The sequence below is a fragment of the Oreochromis niloticus genome, unplaced genomic scaffold, assembly GCF_001858045.2.
Source record: "Oreochromis niloticus isolate F11D_XX unplaced genomic scaffold, O_niloticus_UMD_NMBU tig00007894_pilon, whole genome shotgun sequence".
Lineage (NCBI taxonomy): Eukaryota > Metazoa > Chordata > Actinopteri > Cichliformes > Cichlidae > Oreochromis > Oreochromis niloticus.
This window is the reverse complement of record NW_020328829.1, coordinates 9,578-29,228: the sequence shown is the minus strand read 5'-3', so window position 1 is coordinate 29,228 and position 19,651 is coordinate 9,578. Positions and strand designations below refer to the sequence as shown.

General features: G+C 40.4%; 2 protein-coding genes across 4 annotated transcripts; both read right to left on the bottom strand.

Moving 5' to 3' along the window:
• Nucleotides 1-4,891: 4,891 nt before the first annotated feature.
• LOC100702870 (cystatin-B) lies at nucleotides 4,892-10,847 on the bottom strand. Of its 2 annotated transcripts, XM_019356638.2 has the most exons (5): nucleotides 10,541-10,847; nucleotides 10,364-10,465; nucleotides 7,242-7,328; nucleotides 7,015-7,116; nucleotides 4,892-6,850 (listed from the first exon to the last, which is right to left on the bottom strand). In XM_019356638.2, the coding sequence occupies exons 1-5, from the start codon at nucleotides 10,601-10,603 to the stop codon at nucleotides 6,758-6,760; spliced, it is 447 nt and encodes a 148-aa protein (XP_019212183.1). In that variant the 5' UTR covers nucleotides 10,604-10,847; the 3' UTR covers nucleotides 4,892-6,757. The 2 variants fall into 2 exon arrangements, with proteins under 2 accessions (XP_019212183.1, XP_019212184.1); XM_019356639.2 differs by lacking the exons at nucleotides 4,892-6,850; nucleotides 7,015-7,116; nucleotides 7,242-7,328 and adding an exon at nucleotides 8,948-9,558 and having other exon boundaries at nucleotides 10,541-10,836.
• Nucleotides 10,848-11,763: 916 nt separating this feature from the next.
• On the bottom strand, nucleotides 11,764-19,379 carry LOC109201114 (cystatin-B-like). Of its 2 annotated transcripts, none has more exons than XM_019356640.2 (4): nucleotides 19,191-19,379; nucleotides 12,432-12,518; nucleotides 12,230-12,331; nucleotides 11,764-12,068 (listed from the first exon to the last, which is right to left on the bottom strand). In XM_019356640.2, exons 2-4 carry the CDS (start codon nucleotides 12,504-12,506, stop codon nucleotides 11,943-11,945), a joined length of 303 nt encoding a protein of 100 aa, XP_019212185.1. In that variant the 5' UTR covers nucleotides 12,507-12,518; nucleotides 19,191-19,379; the 3' UTR covers nucleotides 11,764-11,942. The 2 variants fall into 2 exon arrangements, with proteins under 2 accessions (XP_019212185.1, XP_019212186.1); XM_019356641.2 differs by having other exon boundaries at nucleotides 12,432-12,515.
• Nucleotides 19,380-19,651: the final 272 nt, after the last annotated feature.

The following is a 19,651-nucleotide window of genomic DNA, read 5'->3' as shown; positions in this document are numbered from 1 at the left end:
ACTGAGAAATACAGTGAAAATTTACATTAAGTGTCTTTGGTAAGGTTTTAAGACACAATGTATTTCTGGCAAAGCTTCAGTGTATCTTGGGATTGATTGGACATGAAGAAAACTGTTATTGAGGGTTTGAACAATCCATAAAAATATTCAATGGTGTAGTGCTTTTATGGCGGTGACATAGCATCCATTGAAACTGATCTGCCTGTGCCTCAAAAACTAAAAAAGTTTCGTTGTGTGGGATTTCCGTGTAGTTTGTCACAGACAGAAAGACATACCATGAACTCTTCTGGGATTTCGGAAGGATAGCGAGCCTCTCTGCCAAACATTAGGTAATAAGGTGAGTATTTGGTGGTCACTTGTTTTTAGTTCTGAGTCCAAACATTACAGCATCCAGATACTCATCCCACATTTCTGGTTGGTCGCCAACGACTTTACACAGGGCTCTGACAATGAAAGCACATAGAAGACATTCATATGAAAGATCATTTACATTTTTAATAGTTTAATGTCATGCATTCATGTTTTGGTTGAAGGGAACCCCCATAAATGTATAACATGTACTCCAAGAATTTACCTCTGGATGGTGCCATTCATTTTCTCCACCAGCCCATTTGTTTGTGGGTGATAGGGGGAGCAGAGGCTTCTTTTAATTTTTAACAATCCGCAAACCCTTTTGTTGAGCTGCAAAAGAAAGTTATATACACTGACTATAAGCACATTACAATAAGAATTTAAATAAACAGCTGTCATACTAATATCTCAAAAACAGATTTATAAAGACCAGAAAATTAACCATTTTCAAAAAATTATTCAAATATGAGTTCACATATTTTTGCCAAAGACTAAAGTACTTACAGAATTGACAAATTCTTTGCCTTGGTCAGTAAGAATCCTTTTGGGGGCTTCGAACTGGTGGACAAATTTTATGAGACAGTTTGTCACTTCCCCGGCTGATTTTGACTTTAAAGGGTATGCTTGTGGCCATTTTGTAAAATAATCAATAAAAACACATATGTATTGATGTCCATTGTTGGTTTCAGTAAGTTTTCCAATAAGGTCCATCCCAACCAGTTCAAATGGCTGAGAGACCTTAAAAATAAAATCATAGTTAAGTTAATAATACTGAAATTACACAGAATGCTAGTCTACTGTTATAATTTTTTCAAGTATATAATCAGTAGGTTTCTAAGCAATGAAAACATTGTGTGATTAAATGTGATTATTTGCTGTGGTCGATGACTAACCTTTATCGGAATGTATTCCGCTGGTTTTTTAATTGTTGCAGCACTTGCCTGGCAAAGTGCACATTGGGAAACCTAATCAAAAATAAAAGCAATTCAATAAGAAACACAAGCGTTGATGATCAAGGTTTACATAACTTATTATGAGAGATACAGAAACATTGCTGTGTTCCTCTTAAAATAAATTAGCTGTAGTCGAATTACATAGAGTTTGTTTTGGAGTACCCACCCAATTATTGATGTCCACTGACATCCCTGGCCAGTAGAACCGCTTTGAAATGGCTTCTCTTGTTTTGTTTGCCCGCAATGGGCCCCAGTAGGACTGGCATGAAAATCTGAAAAAATTGTGTTTGCCTCATCAGCCCCACAGACTACCGTTGTCTTTATGGTTTTGTCTGTGCCTTTGTAGCGCCAGTAAAACAGCTGCTCCCCTAAACATAAACAAGAAAATAGAAAAGTTTATTATAGCTGTTTAAACCATGACAGGTCTATATGTGGTAAAAGTCATGACAATACATCTTCAATGTAATGAATCAATTATGTATGTGATATAATTTGGGGGTGACTATTGGACTGGTTCTCTATAGTTATGACAGTATGACTACTTCAGAAGCCAAAAAGATTATGCCACTCACAAGACTGTATTAGTGATACTAAACAAAGTGATGGATGTGTAAAGTCATTATAACTAATGGCCTTCAGATATCATGGAGTTATCTTTTGTACAAATATCAATTCAAAGTAGTTTAATTCCAAATTTCCTGCTGTCCGTAATTTTCCACATATGTAATTTAAAGACATAAAGACATAACAGTGGGTACACCTGCGTAAAAGGGTGTGGCACATACCACTCCAAAAGTAATTACGACGTAATATATTGTAGTTAAGCTATAAAAGGACAAAAACAGTTCTTAGTTAACGCTGTCTTCTTAATAGCAAACCTTAAAACTTTTACTTTAATAAACGCCCATGTGCCTATTAACCGGGGTTAACTAGGTCAAAGAAAGGTCAAGCTAATTAAATCGGTTAGTGCAAATTAAGACTACACATTATGCCTTTGTATATGTGTTAATATATATGTATTGATGACATTTATAAACGCTACGAAGTTGCTGTTATTACCTTCAATGTCGTAAATAGCAGCTTTTCTTCGGAGAAGAAACTTCTCTTTCTTCGTGAAAAGCGCTGGATACTCGCCTTTCAGTTTATATGCAACCAAAATCTTGTACTCGTCTGGTTCCATTCTCTTGTGGTGTTTGTTATTTTCGAAAACAAATTGTAAAGTAATCTTCTAGTTAGTTCAGAGCCACTCTGTTTTTCGGTTCGTGCGCACAACGTGAGCTAATTTGCATAATTGATGAGGAAAACCCACGTGACCAGAGATTTTGGAAAAATTTGACAATGTCGGAGTCGAGTAGGCCTACGAAAGGTTGGCCAAAACTAACTTGCAAAATTTTGAAAAGCCCTGTGACTTACAAAGACGATATATATATATTTAAATGTTGTTTTAAATTTTATTTATTTACAAAGAAAAACTCTGCCAATGTGCATTATTGATGGGGGGGCACACATTTTGGCAGCCGAGGCCACACAGCCTGATAAATTTTGTATCCCTCTATAACTTTTGCTGTGAAGAAGAAATCCTCTCCAAAGTTACTGTACTTATTGGTTATACTGTGACTTATTTTGCAAATATACCCTTTGTGATAGCAAAGCCAATATGGATTACAGATGGGGGGGGCACACATTTTGGCAGCCGATGCCACACAGCCTGATAAATTTTGTATCCCTCCATAACTTTTGCTGTGAAGGAGAAATCCTCTCCAAAGTTACTGTACTTATTGGTTATACTGTGACTTATTTTTCAAATATACCCTTTGTGATAGCAAAGCCAATATGGATTACAGATGGGGGGGCACACATTTTGGCAGCCGATGCCACACAGCCTGATAAATTTTGTATCCCTCCATAACTTTTGCTTTGAAGGAGAAATCCTCTCCAAAGTTACTGTACTTATTGGTTATACTGTGACTTATTTTGCAAATAAACCCTTTGTGATAGCAAAGCCAATATGGATTACAGATGGGGGGGCACACATTTTGGCAGCCGATGCCACACAGCCTGATAAATTTTGTACCCCTCCATAACTTTTGCTGTGAAGAAGAAATCCTCTCCAAAGTTACTGTACTTATTGGTCATACTGTGACTTATTTTGCAAATATACCCTTTGTGATAGCAAAGCCAATATGGATTAAAGATAGGGGGGGCACACATTTTGGCAGCCGATGCCACACAGCCTGATAAATTTTGTATCCCTCCATAACTTTTGCTGTGAAGGAGAAATCCTCTCCAAAGTTACTGTACTTATTGGTTATACTGTGACTTATTTTGCAAATATACCCTTTGTGATAGCAAAGCCAATATGGATTACAGATGGGGGGGGCACACATTTTGGCAGCCGATGCCACACAGCCTGATAAATTTTGTATCCCTCCATAACTTTTGCTGTGAAGGAGAAATCCTCTCCAAAGTTACTGTACTTATTGGTTATACTGTGACTTATTTTGCAAATATACCCTTTGTGATAGCAAAGCCAATATGGATTACAGATAGGGGGGGCACACATTTTGGCAGCCGAGGCCACACAGCCTGATAAATTTTGTATCCCTCTATAACTTTTGCTGTGAAGAAGAAATCCTCTCCAAAGTTACTGTACTTATTGGTTATACTGTGACTTATTTTGCAAATATACCCTTTGTGATAGCAAAGCCAATATGGATTAAAGATAGGGGGGCACACATTTTGGCAGCCGAGGCCACACAGCCTGATAAATTTTGTACCCCTCCATAACTTTTGCTGTGAAGAAGAAATCCTCTCCAAAGTTACTGTACTTATTGGTTATACTGTGACTTATTTTGCAAATATACCCTTTGTGATAGCAAAGCCAATATGGATTACAGATGGGGGGGCACACATTTTGGCAGCCGATGCCACACAGCCTGATAAATTTTGTATCCCTCCATAACTTTTGCTGTGAAGGAGAAATCCTCTCCAAAGTTACTGTACTTATTGGTTATACTGTGACTTATTTTGCAAATATACCCTTTGTGATAGCAAAGCCAATATTACAGATGGGGGGGGCACACATTTTGGCAGCCGATGCCACACAGCCTGATAAAATCTGTATCCCTCCATAACTTTTGCTGTGAAGAAACCCTCTCCAACGTTACTGTAGTTATTGGTTATACTGTGATTGATTTCGCAAATAAACTCCTTCGTGATAGCTTCGCTACAAAATGTAAACCGAGTGTAAATTCACCGGAGAGCGACGTGTTTCCATGATCGCGTCTGGTTTTACAGTATTATAGTATCAAAGTATTTTTCTAGACAAAGTATTCCCAGCAGGTTATTTCAGTGTACAGTTTAATGTAAATTGTCTTCCACACGGCACATTACAATGTCACGAAACTAATATTAAATTAATCGAGCCTGCCGTTTTCCAGCTTTTACTCTTTATTGCGTCGACTGCAGATCAGTGACAAGTAGCGTACAGAACGGAGCTGGGCAAGTGGCTCCTCCTACTTTGCGCGCTCTCGTGGATGGGGAAACAATTTTTGACGGGGGTAACTACTTTGGCACAACACCGGCATTTGCCAAAAACTGTTTGCTCAAATTTAAACTGCTATAAATAACTTGTTGGTCTATAATATGTGAAACATATGTGAAATGGATCCCTCATGAATGACATCAAGTCATCTTGCGCCACAAACAACATTCATGTAACAAGGTGTAGGCCGCAATCAGTTTTTCGCCAATGCCAGAGTTGGTATCAATACCATCGATATTTGGATCGATATTTGAACTTCAGGTACCCCAGGTGCTGACAATCCAGTGCCTGATTGGTGCCTAATTAGCATCTCCTGTGAGCATGGAACCTGGTGCAGCAGAGGTCTGCTCCAAGCATGCTACATTTAACAGATGTGGATAGTTCCCACACCATAGGGCAACTTCAAACTGGTGTTCCACAAAAAAATCATGCAACGTTATTTGGAGTGAGCCCTAATGCCATCTCCAGACTGAAGAACAAGTTCTATTTAACCGCGGATGTCAGAGACAAGCCGCGAAGTGAGCGTCCTAAGAACACGACACCACAAGAAGGCAGTTTCCGCACCCTGTCAGCATTTAGAAATCTGTAAGCAGTCTGCTACAGATTTGCAGTCAAAGTTTGCAGGACGATTTGGCCAATGGTGCTCTGCCCAGACAATCAATTCCTCCCATATGCACTGATGTCAGTAACACGTGCACTGAACATGGACATGTGGAGAGATGTTATGTTTAGCAATGAATACAGATTCTGCCTCTAAGCAGCTGAGTCGTGGGTCAAAGAGCAACAATTTGCACTTGTCACATTTCAACACTCAGGAATGTAACTTCTGGCTGCGAGAATCAACAGTGGTGCTCACATGTTTCATATAGGGACTCAGGATCAGTGGAGGCTCTCTTTGCACTTTGCTGTTTCTTTGTCTCTTTAGCTTGTGACTATTTTATTTTGGTATAAGGCAGTGTGTACCTTTTACCTAGCCTTTGGGGGAACATCCATTTGCTGTGATTCGTGTCTTCACTGCAGTGTTTTCAAGCACCTTGACTCTTTGCAAATAGTTCAAAATAAAAATGTTGATGTGAACTAGAGCAACAGAAAGTGAACTGAATTAACTGTATTCTTGACACGGCAGTGAGTCTGCCCAAAGCTAAATACGCTCTGATATGTCCAACTTTTCAGTGAGATCCAGTACAGAGACATGCTGCTGTGATTATTTTATGGCAGTACAGCTTCTTTTCTGTCATATTTGTGCATCTGTTACGCCCCTCTGCAGCCCCTAATCTCTTTGCAGTGGCAGTGCAAGAGTGTTCAGCTGTTGCTAATTGACCACAGCGAGTCAGGTGTGGTACCAGCTATTTTAACTAACTTGTAATATAATTCTAAATAAAACCTCTTCTCGTTGAAATTGTGGTGTTTGTCTCCATATTTATGTCGCGGCTTTTGAGCTGGGTCGTAACAGCGTCTTTAATGAGAAATCTTGTTGGTGATTGTTCATAACTTATTCCAAATATATAAAGTGTGAATAATGAGTGTTTTTGATGTAAAATCCATCTCCACCTTGAACTTTGTAATTAAACACCCTCGACACATTTTTGCAAATTGGCCCGTGACTTCTTGCAAGAAATTCAACCTCACAACTGTCAAGAACTCAACAACCAAGAAATTCTTTGAATCTTTCTTTTGATATTCTTTTTGAAAACTTTTTTTTTTGACATTGTACCATATTTCACAGTAACTGCAGTTTTAAAATGCACTGCTTTTGGCTCAAACCTTTAAAGGAATATTACTTCATTTTAATTATTTGATGGTAATAAAACATTTTGTTTTCTTCCACACAAGTTTGGAGTAACCAGCTGAAATCGGGTGTGTACTGGCTTCAGATTAGGAAGGTATGATTGGATCTTCTTATGTGGTTTTATTGCACAGAAGAAAGAACGGCGTCCCCTCCATAACATGGAAGCTTCTTCCAGACCCGCAGAAGAAGGTAGCTGTCTCCTCCTACATGAACCTGCAGTCAAATCAGAGGAAAATTGTACTTGTTGAAGACTAAGGATCTTCAGTAATCTGTTCAACAGCTCATCTGGATCTCACAAGTAACTCAGTCCACAAACACTTTCTTTATTTTCTTTCATTAATAATACGTAACATGTATAACATCACAGTGTAAATTACCCTGATGGCATAGTTGACTCCTTGCACTGGTTGACTCTTGTACTGAACAGCTTTGAACACTTCATATGTTTCATTTGTTTTTTCCTCTACTTGACACTTAACCTGTGTATGAACAAAACAAAAGTGGATTTAAAACATTAAGTCAAATGAGCTTATGTGTGTGTTTATATGCGTGAGCATTATGTAACTGTGAATGTTATGAAGAATGAAGGTAGCCTGAAGCTCACCTCATCACAGATTTTCTGAATTTTCTCATCAGCGTCTTTCACCCCCGAGGATCTTCCACATTTTATGTCAGCCATTCTGAAAGTCTTCTGAAATAAAGAGAGGTGTCAGTTTTCTGATTTTGTGTGTCTGAAGCATACTGGTACCAGCACTAGTGCACATACTGGGAAACAAACTTAGAAACATACTGGAAAGTGGCTGTAACACATGATGGGTGGAGCAACATGTATAACCACAGCCCTCACAGCCCCTAAATGTTTGCTTACACTGTCTTCTCAAAATCTAACTAAAGTTTGTGGTCTGTAATAAATGTCTTATAAAAATAAATAGTGTGCCACAGTTGTGGCTGTCAAAAATGTTCCTAAATAAATTAAATGACATGAGTTTATGACCTTTAGTAAAGCTCATAAACTCATGCTATAGTAAAGTGACAGAACTGTGTGAGGTTATAATTTGCTTATAGCTTTCTTCCATTGTTTATATTTTTTTTAATGTTTAATTTTTCTTTTTGCAAATTCTTCTTTAAGCTGACTGCACCACAGATAAGCTATCGGACCTGAGTCACACCAATATGCCAGCTCTGCAAGTTTTTTAACTAAAGGAAAAAGGTGTGTGACCAGATAAACTGCAATTTTTGCAAAAAACTCCACAAATAAGTCTTCTAGAAATTGATAAAAGGAATCTTGAGTCCATCTAAACCTGTTTAGAGCAGATGTTTTTCAAACTAAAGTATTTAAAATCTCATCCAGCTCCTCCACACCATTGTACAATATTTACTTTTTACAAACATATGAACTTAACACAAAAAGTAAGGAAACTTATATTTGGACAATCATTTCTTTGCTGTCACACTTCTTCTTGGCAATAAATCTTATGCTATTGGAAAGTCTGTTTATTTTCCCTTAAATGTTTGTAAGGAAAATGTATTCCTGGGTTGAGAAGCAGAGGTGAGTATGTGGATTATGTGTTGATGCATGCTCAATCATCCAGGTAAGTAAATCCACAAAAGCAGAGTATAAATACAGATTTAACTGAAGATTTGTTACTGATGTTTGTTCAATTTCTATCCAGGCCGGGGGTGTCTCAGTGGAAAAGTAGAACATGGCTGAGCGCAGTTGTGCAGACCAGTAATACAGTCTAAGATTAGGGAGTTGTAACCCCCTCTTTCATATGGCAGGTACAACAAGCGAAGTCTTAGTCTAGGTTTTTTGTCATTACAAATAATTCTATTAAAGATACTGTTTAGCTTATTAAAGAATTCTTCTGGAAGAGGCAGAGGAAGTGACTGGAAGAGATATAAAAATTTGGGTAATATGTTCATTTTAGTAATGTTTATACGGCCAATCACTGATATGGGTATTTTCATCCATTTGTTTAGAGATTCCTCCACTTCACTAATCAGAGGGTCATAGTTTGTTGCTACAATGGTATCAATGTCTGGGGTGATTTTAACTCTAAGATACACAAATCCTTCTTTTGCATTAATAAACGGGGTTTGTATAATAGAATTTAGCCTTTCATCTACTGACCACCTTTCATGTGTACTTTCAGTTATCTCCTAAAAGTAGGAAAAGTTGATTTCAATCAATAAGAGACCCTCTGACTGAACTGTGCTTTATTTTAGGTCACCTTCAGATATGCGTTCAAAAAGGATAACATGCTAAATGAAATATAACTCTCCAAATGATTGACTCCTGCACACGGGATGTGGGGAAGAAAAGTATTTAAACTTCAGTCTCACATGGTTATTGCTACAAGAATGTAAAATATGATTTTGTGAGTTTGAAAACACATAACATTGTGTGCTAAAATCCTTCAATTCAGAGCCTGGAGACATGCTTACAGCTGAGTTTTACTAAAGACATTGCCCATATTACGAAAGGCACGTGTGTTTGGCTTCACTGATTATGTAATTTTCTGGCCCTCTTTCAATGTGACAAATCAAATACAGTCCACTCCCGGGGCTGCAGACATTTCACAACTCAGAAACCACAACCGAAAAAAAATCAGCATCATTTATTTAAGCACTTTGTATAAAACATGATCCACTTTGTCTGACTTCTATTATCTGCAGTATGTTATTATATGTGAACAAGGAAAGCTTTCCCCTCATGAAGAGGTAGGTTATTAATGGATTACAATGAGAGTACAGGCTGTAGGCACTGATGCTTTGGCTGGTTCATTTTCCCATTAGAAGTACTCAATACTGTCATGCTGACTCTTGGGGTGCTGCAGATCGATCAGCTCGAGCGTTCCTCCATAAGCCGGGAGTTTCTCGTAAACACGGAGGTGAACATATTCGCCTCCTCCCACATAGACCTGCAAGGAAGTACAAGGAAAGTTAAAGGAGATGCTTAATGTGCACTTAGAAGTACTGCTGATCATTTTATCACAGCTGTGGTAATGTAAGCCACAGCTGTGGGCCAAACAACATGCTAACATGTGGAAATGGAGAATCCACATCTTCATATATAGAGTGCACGATGGTTCTAGTGTTCACAAACACAACATTTGTTGAGCTCTGTTCATGGCTGAGACAGTTTATCAAGTAAATATCTGCTTATGCTTCTTTATTTAACCCATTAGGGGTGTTGTGTATTACAAGTCAACATCTACAAGTACAGGAACTGCTTGTTTTGTCTGTTAACACCAGGAGTGTGACGCGCACATGCATTTTCATTTCTGGATTTTTCCCAAAATTTAAATACATTTAAGAAAAAATCGTATGGAAACAAAGATTGAAAGCATCAGCAGTGATGCTAGAAAGTCTAAAACAGTTTAGGTTTTCTATGAACCTCCATATAAATGACCACATAAACGCAGAGAGTATAGAAGTAGTAACTGGGGGGGAAAACAACACTGCTCGTGGCTTTAGTTTTTCTGACAACGTTGTATTTTATTCTGTTGTATATAGTATCTTATTCTTATGATCTTTTCATATTCCAGTGTTTTTCTTCATTTTTGCTACTATAACTTTGTACTGTCCACTTTCTGCTGTGACACAACGAATTTCCCACGTGTTGGACTAATAAAGGTTATGTTATTATCATCATTATTATTATTATCATTATTATTGTTATTATTATTATTATTATTATTATTATTGTTATTATTATCTTATTACCTTAATGAAGTAGTTGGTCCCAGCTACGAGCTGTGTTTTGTAGCTCTTTGCAGTGAAAACCTCGAAGTTTCTCCCGGTTTTCTGCTCTGCCAGAGGTTTCATCTGAATAACAATGACAGCAACAACAATGAATGACAGGCCCTGTGTGTGAGTGTAAAATCTCTATTTTCTACTCACTGCATCACAGATGTTCTGAACTGCTTCATCAGCCTGCTTCTCCTCGGTCAGCCCTCCGCACATTTCCACTTCGACAACATTTTGTTGGTAAAAACAAAAAAAACGACCAAAAAGCTAATAAACACACGCCAATTCACAAGACAACGCCTTTTGGATCTGCGCAGGGGAAGTGAGATGAACGCTATTTCTAAACGATCACGTAAAAACAAAAAAACAACAAAAAAACAACAAAAAAAACATAAAAACAGCGAGTTACAGGACTCCGCATTTTGGACCGTACCATCAGCTCAAGGACAAGGGTGGACTGTATTTGCCAAACGTCATGTAAAAAAAATAAAAATAATAAGCACACATACACACATAGACAAGAAAATAATGACTTTTATTCCCATTTTTAGACGTTAATTTTGTGTTTATACGATAAATTTCTTAAATATTTAATCCGTTTGCCACAAGATGTGAGCTGTGATTGTAATTTTGGAGAGTTGTCAAGGCCTAAAAAACTGCTTTCAGCTCTTCCTTAACGGATATCCTCCCATATGGAAAAGATATATATAAATCTTATAAAGTTTGTATTTGTCTTGTGTGAAAAGCATACAGGAGTGAAAACAGATATAAGATCACTTGAAAAATTATATAAATGGAACTTGTATGTTTTGGATACTTACTAAAACAATATATGAAAGTAATGAGCAAATCTCATTAGAGTCTCATCAAATACAGAATAACATGTGTTGAACTTTCGGGACTCTGTTAGAGAGTCTTCCCACACACACACACACACACACACACACACACACACACACACACATTAAAAAAAAAAACAGTGCCACTGGACGAGAGTTAGCCTTACAGTTCCAACACTATTAGATGATAGCATGGAGAGGAGGGAAGGGTTGTAAATTAATACATTTACTCAAGTACTTTACTAAAAGTACAGGTTTATTCTACGTGCACATGATCTCATATTTGTATGCTTTGCCACTTTCTGTTTCTGTGTTACGATATTTTGAATGCAAATATTGTATTTTTTACTTCATTATGTTTTTTGTACACAATTAGTTACTTTTTAATTTTTAGAATAAATTGCACTATTATAGATAAACAGACAAATATGAAGATCATAAAAATCATCAGTAGCTGCAATAATGGTAAAGACATAAGTGAATAACTAGCAAGAAGTCAGCAATCACAATCATTTGTTTTTTTGTTACAGAATTCAACTTTAATGCTTTAAATGCCGAAGTCCAGTCAGTGATATACGTGTAGAAATAAACATTTAAATGTATTGATTATAACTTTTGAAGGAGCTTTATTGCAGTTTTTTCTTTCAGGATAATAAAACAGCACATGAGGCAGCAGCTTGGAGGCAGAGAGCAGCTGAAATACAAAGTGTGATTCATTAAAAAGGTTGGATGGGATCTTTGTCATGATGGTCTTCCACACCAGTAACTACGGCTTCTCCTCCATAACATGGAAGCTTCTTCCAGACCCGCAGATGAAGGTAGCTGGATCCTCCCACATGAACCTGCAGTCAAACCAGAGGAAACTTGTATTTGTTGAACACTGAAGATCTTCAATCTGTTCAACAGCTCATCTGGATCCCACAAGTAACTCAGTCCATAAACACTTTCTTTATTTTCTTCCATTAATAATCACTGTCATGTATGATGTCACACTTTTAATTACCTTGATGTCATAGTTGATTCCTTGCACCACTTGACTCTTGTACTGAACAGCTTTGAACACGGCATATGCTTCATTTCTTTTTTCCTCTACTTGACACTTAACCTGTGTATGGACAAAATAAAAGTAAAACAACGTAAAATGCAGAGCACAGAGTTGATGTGTCTGTTTAATAGGTGAGTCTGAATGTTATGAAGAAGCTCACCTCATCACAGATTGTCTGAATTTCCTCATCAGCGTCTTTCACCTTCGAGAATCCTCCACATTTTATGGCATCCATTGTGAAAGTCTGCTGAAATAAACAGAGGAGACAGTTTTCTGGTTTTATGTGTCTCAAACATACTGGTGCCAGTCCCAGTACATATACTGGGTAAGTGACCCGGAAACTTACTGGAAGGTGACTCTAACGCGTGATAGGAGGAGTAACATGTGAAACCACAGCCCCTAAATGTTTGCTTACACTGTCTTCTTGAAATATCTACTTGTGTAATTGTCTTAAATTATCTGTGTCTTTAAAACAGATAAACCTATGCTTTCATATGAACTTTTCAGACCACTAAAAAGGACGATAACTAAAAGGTGTTTCTCGTAGTTCTGTCAGTCTGTAGTCGTGATGAATGTCTTATAAAAATAATTTATGTGCCACAGCTGTGGCTGTCAAAAATTATCTTAAATAAATACGCGAGTGGCGCCGACGCGAGTGGCAGCCATCCTAGTAGCTCCGTATGTTTCGTGTGTTTGAGTGCTGTTTTGGTTTACTTTCGCTTACTACTTACTTCGGATTATACATCCTAAGGAGTATTTTTTATTTTTTCCTATGGATATGGATCAGATATACTCTTCTGGCGATAGCAGACTTGTCTACACAAGGAAACAACTGCTCGCATTGCGGAAACACGCCAGCAACGTTCAAGCGACCATCCCGGAGGAACTGTGGCTTTTTCGCGGCTGTAGGGCAGGAGACAAAGTGAGGACGAGGCGACGGGAGAAGAAGTGGAGATTTAAGCCTGCAGTTCCATCGATGGTGATGGGGAACGTGAACTCACTGGCTAACAAAACTGACGAACTGGCTTCCCTGGTAAGAAATCAGAAACTGTACAGAGAATGTAGCTTAATATGCCTCACAGAGACGTGGCTAACTAGCTGCATCCCAACAGCTAACGTAGAGCTACCCGGCTTCAGTGTGGCTCGTTTGGACAGAGACATTAAACTTTCGGGCAAGAAGAAGGGAGGTGGATTGGTGATGTACATAAACAACAGATGGTGTAATCCCGGTCATGTTACAGTTAAGGAGACTGCATGCTGTAAGGACGTGGAGTTGCTTGCTGTCAGTCTCCGACCATATTATATGCCGAGAGAGTTTTCGCACGCCATTGTTGTCTGTGTTTACGTTCCGCCACGAGCACTACCGGACGTAGCGTGTGACATCATTCACTCTACAATTGCAAGGCTCCAAACTCAGCATACAGATGCTCTCTTTGCGATCTCTGGCGACTTCAACCACATAACACTGGATTCTACGCTAACGAACTTCTACCAGTTTGTTGATTGCCCGACTAGGAAAAACCGGACAATAGACCTCATGTATGCAAACGTGAGAGACGCATACAACGCCACCCCCCTACCACCACTAGGAAAATCGGATCACAACCTCATTCATCTACAGCCACTGTACATACCAAAAGTACAGAGGCTACCTTCTGCCACACGCACTTTCAGGAAGTGGACACCTGGAGCAGATGAGGCTTTGAGAGACTGCTTTGAGTCCACAGACTGGAGTGTATTACAGAATGGAGAAGATTTGGAAGAGGTCACACACTGTATGACCGACTACCTGAACTTTTGTATGGACGTTGTTGTCCCCACAAGAACTGTACGCTGCTTTCCAAACAACAAGCCTTGGATAACCAGCAATGTCAAGACCCTCCTGAATAGGAAAAAGATGGCGTTCAGGGAGGGGAACCAGGCAGAGCTGAGGCGCGTGCAGGGGGAACTCAAAGTCAGGCTGAAAGAGGCCAAGGAGGATTACAAGAAGAAGGTGGAAAAGAAGCTGCAGGAGAATAATATGAAGGAGGTCTGGGATGGAATGAAGACCATTACAGGCCTGGGGAAGAGGAGTAGCAGCTCTGTGGAGGGAGATTTGGACAGGGCAAACCAGCTAAACCACTTCTACAACAGGTTTGACTGCCCTGCTCAAGCCTCAATGGATGCGGCCTGTCCACCACCCCCGGACACTGTTTGCATAACTGCCCAATTTACACCTCCCCTCTCACTCTCAATGCAACACGTACCCCTCCCCACCGGACCAATGGCAACCCCACACAGACACACTCCCCTCCCTCTCCACCCCCCGCCTCCTCAGGGTGACCAAGACCAGGGTAACCCCTCACACCTGCCCCTCTCCCTCCCTCCCCCCCCTTCATCACGGCAGATCAAGTCAGGGGACAGTTGAAGAGACTCCATCCCAGGAAAGCAGCCGGGCCGGATGGACTGTGCCCAAGACTGCTTAAGGTCTGTGCTGCTGAACTGGGAGAGCCACTGGAGCACATCTTCAACCGGAGCCTGCACCTCGGGAGAGTCCCAACACTGTGGAAGACATCATGTCTCATACCTGTCCCTAAGAAACCACACCCAAGTGAGCTTAATGACTTCAGGCCAGTCGCGCTCACATCACACCTGATGAAGACCATGGAGAGACTGGTTCTGAGGATACTTAGGCCACAGGTGCGCCATGCACTAGACCCGCTGCAGTTTGCATATCAGGAGAAAGTGGGCGTCGACGATGCCATCTCATACCTCCTACACAGGACACACTCACATCTGGACAAGGGGAAAAGTACAGTGAGAATCATGTTCTTTGACTTCTCCAGTGCTTTTAACACCATCCACCCCCCCAGACTGAGTGATAAGCTCCTGCAGATGGGTGTGGATGCTCACCTAGTATCCTGGATTGGAGACTACCTGACTGAACGGCCACAGTTCGTCAGATTGAAGGACTGCCTCTCCGACACTGTCATCAGCAGCACCGGAGCTCCACAGGGAACAGTGCTCTCTCCAGTCCTGTTCACCCTGTACACTTCTGACTTCTGTTACAACACGGAGTCATGCCACATGCAGAAGTTTTCGGACGACACTGCAATTGTGGGCTGTATCAGGGACGGGCAAGAGGAGGAATACAGGAGCCTGGTGGAGGACTTTGTGCAATGGTGCAGACTCAACCACCTACAACTCAACACTGCTAAGACCAAGGAAATGGTGGTGGATTTCAGGAAGTCTAAGCATGCCCTGCTGCCAGTCACCATCGAGGGGGTCAATGTGGAGGTGGTGAACACATACAAGTACCTGGGAATACATCTAGACGATAAACTGGACTGGTCAGCCAACACTGCAGCAATCTACAAGAAGGGGCAGAGCAGGCTGTACTTCCTGAGGAGGCTGCGGTCCTTCAATGTCTGCAGCAAGCTCCTCAGGATGTTTTACCAGTCTGTTGTTGCCAGCGTCCTCTTCTATGCTGTGGCATGCTGGGGAGGAAGCACTAAGAAGAGGGATGCTGGGCGACTAGACAGGCTGGTAAGGAAAGCTGGCTCTGTTGTGGGAGCTGAACTGGAGTGTATCACTTCAGTATCAGACAAAAGGACTATGAACAAGATACTCAACATCCTGGACAATGACTGTCATCCACTCCACACCACTATCATACAGCAGAAGAGCTTGATCAGCTGGAGGCTGCGCTCCCTGACATGCGCAACAGACAGACTCAGGAAGTCATTTGTACCCAGGGCCATACGACTTTACAATGCTTCACTTAAGGGAAAAGGAGAGTTGGTCTTCTCTGCATAGTCTATCTGCACCGCCACCTTCTAATACATTCACAGGACTTATCTGCCCATATTGTGTATTGTACCTTATCCCTGCACTGCTGCTAGAACTCTTATACTACTATGTTTACTTGCACTAATGCTATTACTCTTATACTAGCCTACTGTTATTCTGTTTTATCTTATTTGCCAATATATTTATACTTGAACTGTTATATTACCATGCGTACACTTTATTCTGTTTTATCTTATTTGCCCATATATTTATATTTATACTAGAACTGTTATATTACCATGTTTACATTTTTTTTTTATTGTCCATATATGTCATTTTTGACCAATGATTGTATCTGACTTGCACTGATGCCATAATTCTTATACTACTGCTGGTTAGTTTTTATATTATTTGCCCATATATTTATATTAGAACTGTTAAATTACTGTGCTTACATTTTATTGTACATGTTGACATATGCACACATTTACTGTTGGTCACTAGATTTTAACCTTGCACTGTTGCACCATTGCATTATTATCCTGACACACACCTCAAACAGGACTGCATCCCCAGCACATTATACGCTTGGCTACTGCTGATTTAGACTGATTTAGATTTAGATTGATTTAGTAATGTTGTTTTGTTGATTGTTGTGTATCATCCTGGTACATTGTAGTGAATGCTGTGTGTGTGGTGTTCTTAAGCTGCTGGAACCTTGAATTTCCCCTTGGGGATTAATAAAGTATCTATCTATCTATCTATCTATCTATCTACCATGAACTTTGCAAATTCTTCTTTAAGCTGACTGTCCAGAGATAAGCTGTCAAACCTTAGATAGATCAATATGCCAGATCTGCAAGTTTTTTCAACTGAAGGGAAAAAAAGTATGTGACTGAGGAACCTTACAGTTTTGCAAAACACCCCAAAAACACGTTTTCAAGAAAATGATAAAAGGAATCTTGAGTCTATATAAACCTGTTTAGAGCAGATGATTTACTTTATTTTTAAGAAACATATAAACTTCATAGAAAAAGTAAAGAAACTTATATTTGAGCAATCATTTCTTTGCTGTCACACTTCTTCTTGGCAATAAATCTTATGCTATGGGAAAGTCTGTTCATTTTCCTTTAAATGGTGCCATGTTTGTAAGGAAAATGTATTCCTGTGTTGAGCAGCAGAGGTGAGTATGTGGATTATGCCCATAAAAAACTTGCCAGATCTTCTCTGCCAAAGCCAAATAGCTTATTCTGCTATTGACTCTGGTTTTGAGCTTCAGGTACCCCAGGTACTGACAATCCAGTGCCTGATTGGTGCCTACTTAGTATCTCCTGTGAGCATGGACCCTGGTGCAGCGATCATATTCTCCAAGCATGCTACATTTAACTGATGTGGATAGGGCCTGTGCCATAGGGCAACTTCAAACTTGACACCAGAGGAACATGACACCACAAGAAGACCGTTTCCACACACTGTCTGCATTTAGAAATCGTACACAGTCTGCTAAAGATTTGCAGTCAAAGTTTGCAGGATGATTTTACCAGTGGTGCTCTGCCCAGACGATGCATCAGGCCCATTAGCACTGACATCAGCGACATGTCCAGTAAGCATGAACGTGAGGAGAAATGTTATGTTTAGCAATGAATGCAGACTCTGCCTTTAGCAGCTGGATTGTAGGATCAAAGTCTGGAAAAGACATAGACGCTGTGCTGATTGATGTATCGATAGGACAGCTTTTGCAGAGCTTGTCCCTATGATCAGTACCTGTGATCAGATGCCAGGGATTAGATACCCTGCTGGGATACACCCTGAGAGTGTACGCAAAGCAAAAGGAAGGAGGCCAAGGACTAGTGAGTGTCAGAACCACTGTGGAGGATGAGACAACAGACATCTATGAGTACATCAGGAAGGTGGCCACTAATGACTGCATGCTTAGTGAATAACTCTGGCAGCAGAAACCAGAAAAACAGAGAAAGAGGAGGATCAAGGAGAAGAACCATCATTTAAGGACAGGGCCCTGCACGGTCTGTATCACCAGCAGAACTTGCAAATCTGGCAGATGACATCCAGAAATCCCACCAGGATCTGGACAAAGCTGGACTGAAAGACAGCACAGAGGCACTAATCATGGCAGCACAGGGGAACGCTGTGAGCACAAGATCCATCGAGGCTGGGGTCTACCACACCAGGCAAGACCCCAGGTGCAGGCTGTGTAAAGATGCCCCTGAGAAACTCCAGGAACGGTTGGGTGCAAGATGCTAGCAGGCAGGAAACACCATAACCAAGTGGTCGGCATAATATACAAGAACATCTGTGCTGAGTATGGCCTGGAAGTTGTACGGTGGTCGAGAATGACGAGCTAAGGTCCTGTGAGACTTCCAGATACAGACGGACAAAATGGTGGTAGCTAACCAACCGGACATGGTGGGGGTAGAGAAGCAGAAGAAGAAGGCCGTAGTGATACACGTAGCGATACCAAACGACAGCAACATCAGGAAGAAGGAACACCAGAAGCTTGAGAAGTACCAAGTGCTCAGAGAAGAGCTCGAGAAGATGTGGAGGGTGAAGGTAACATTGGTTGCAGTGGTAATCGGAGCACTAGGTGCAGTGACTCCCAAGCTAGGCGAGTGGCTCCAGCAGATCCCTGGAACAACATCCGAGTTCTCTGTCCTGATGAGCACAGTCCTGGGAACAGCTAAGATACTGCGCAGGACCCTCAAGATCCCAGGCCTCTGGTGGAGGACCCAAGCTTGAAGGATAGACCGCCCGCAGGGGCGACAGGGGAATTTAAAAAAGTTAATAGATTATATAGTTTCTATAATTTATATGTTCATTTATATAATCTACACACACACACAGTTACTTTAGCCTTCCCCACTGCTCTGCCACCAACTTACCGTAAGGTTGACAGCTGCAACTATTCTGGTGCACACAGCACTATGGTGCTAATTACATTATACACACGCAGCATTGAGGCCGTCCAAAGAGCAGCGACTTTATCCAAAATGCTGTACATGTCACAATGCTTTCACATTTATAAGATAACCGCAAAACACTGATTAAAGAAATACAAGATGCAGTTGCGTTCATAATCAACATCACCAGAACTCTTACCATCAATAACACACACTGCAGTAATCAATATACTTACAGGTATCTGAACACACACTGGCAGTCCTGGACTTTCCTCACCACCAGCCTATATCTGCCATTTCCCACTTCAGTGTGCAGCTCTCTTATTCCAGCCACGGGGTGCCCAGCATTCCCAGGCTTGCACTCTTAATGACTGACGGAGTGGAGCCGTCACGGTGCACGCACTCAGAGCATGACTCATGACAGAAACATACAATATCCAGTAAGTAAGATCAGTTAAATTTATAGTGTCATTTACTGCTTATATCATTAAGGGAAATTTATTTATTTTTGTTTTTGTTTTTTTGTTTTCAAAAATGTAATTAAAAACATAAATACCACCCTTATGGGTATACAGTAAGCTTGAAGATCAGACGACAGCAAGTTAAGTCTAAAGTCAACTCTTTTAGTCTGACACAGTACTTCTTTCTTATCTTTCCTTAGTTTGTCATTCAAATGATGAAGTGTTTCTGGTCTATA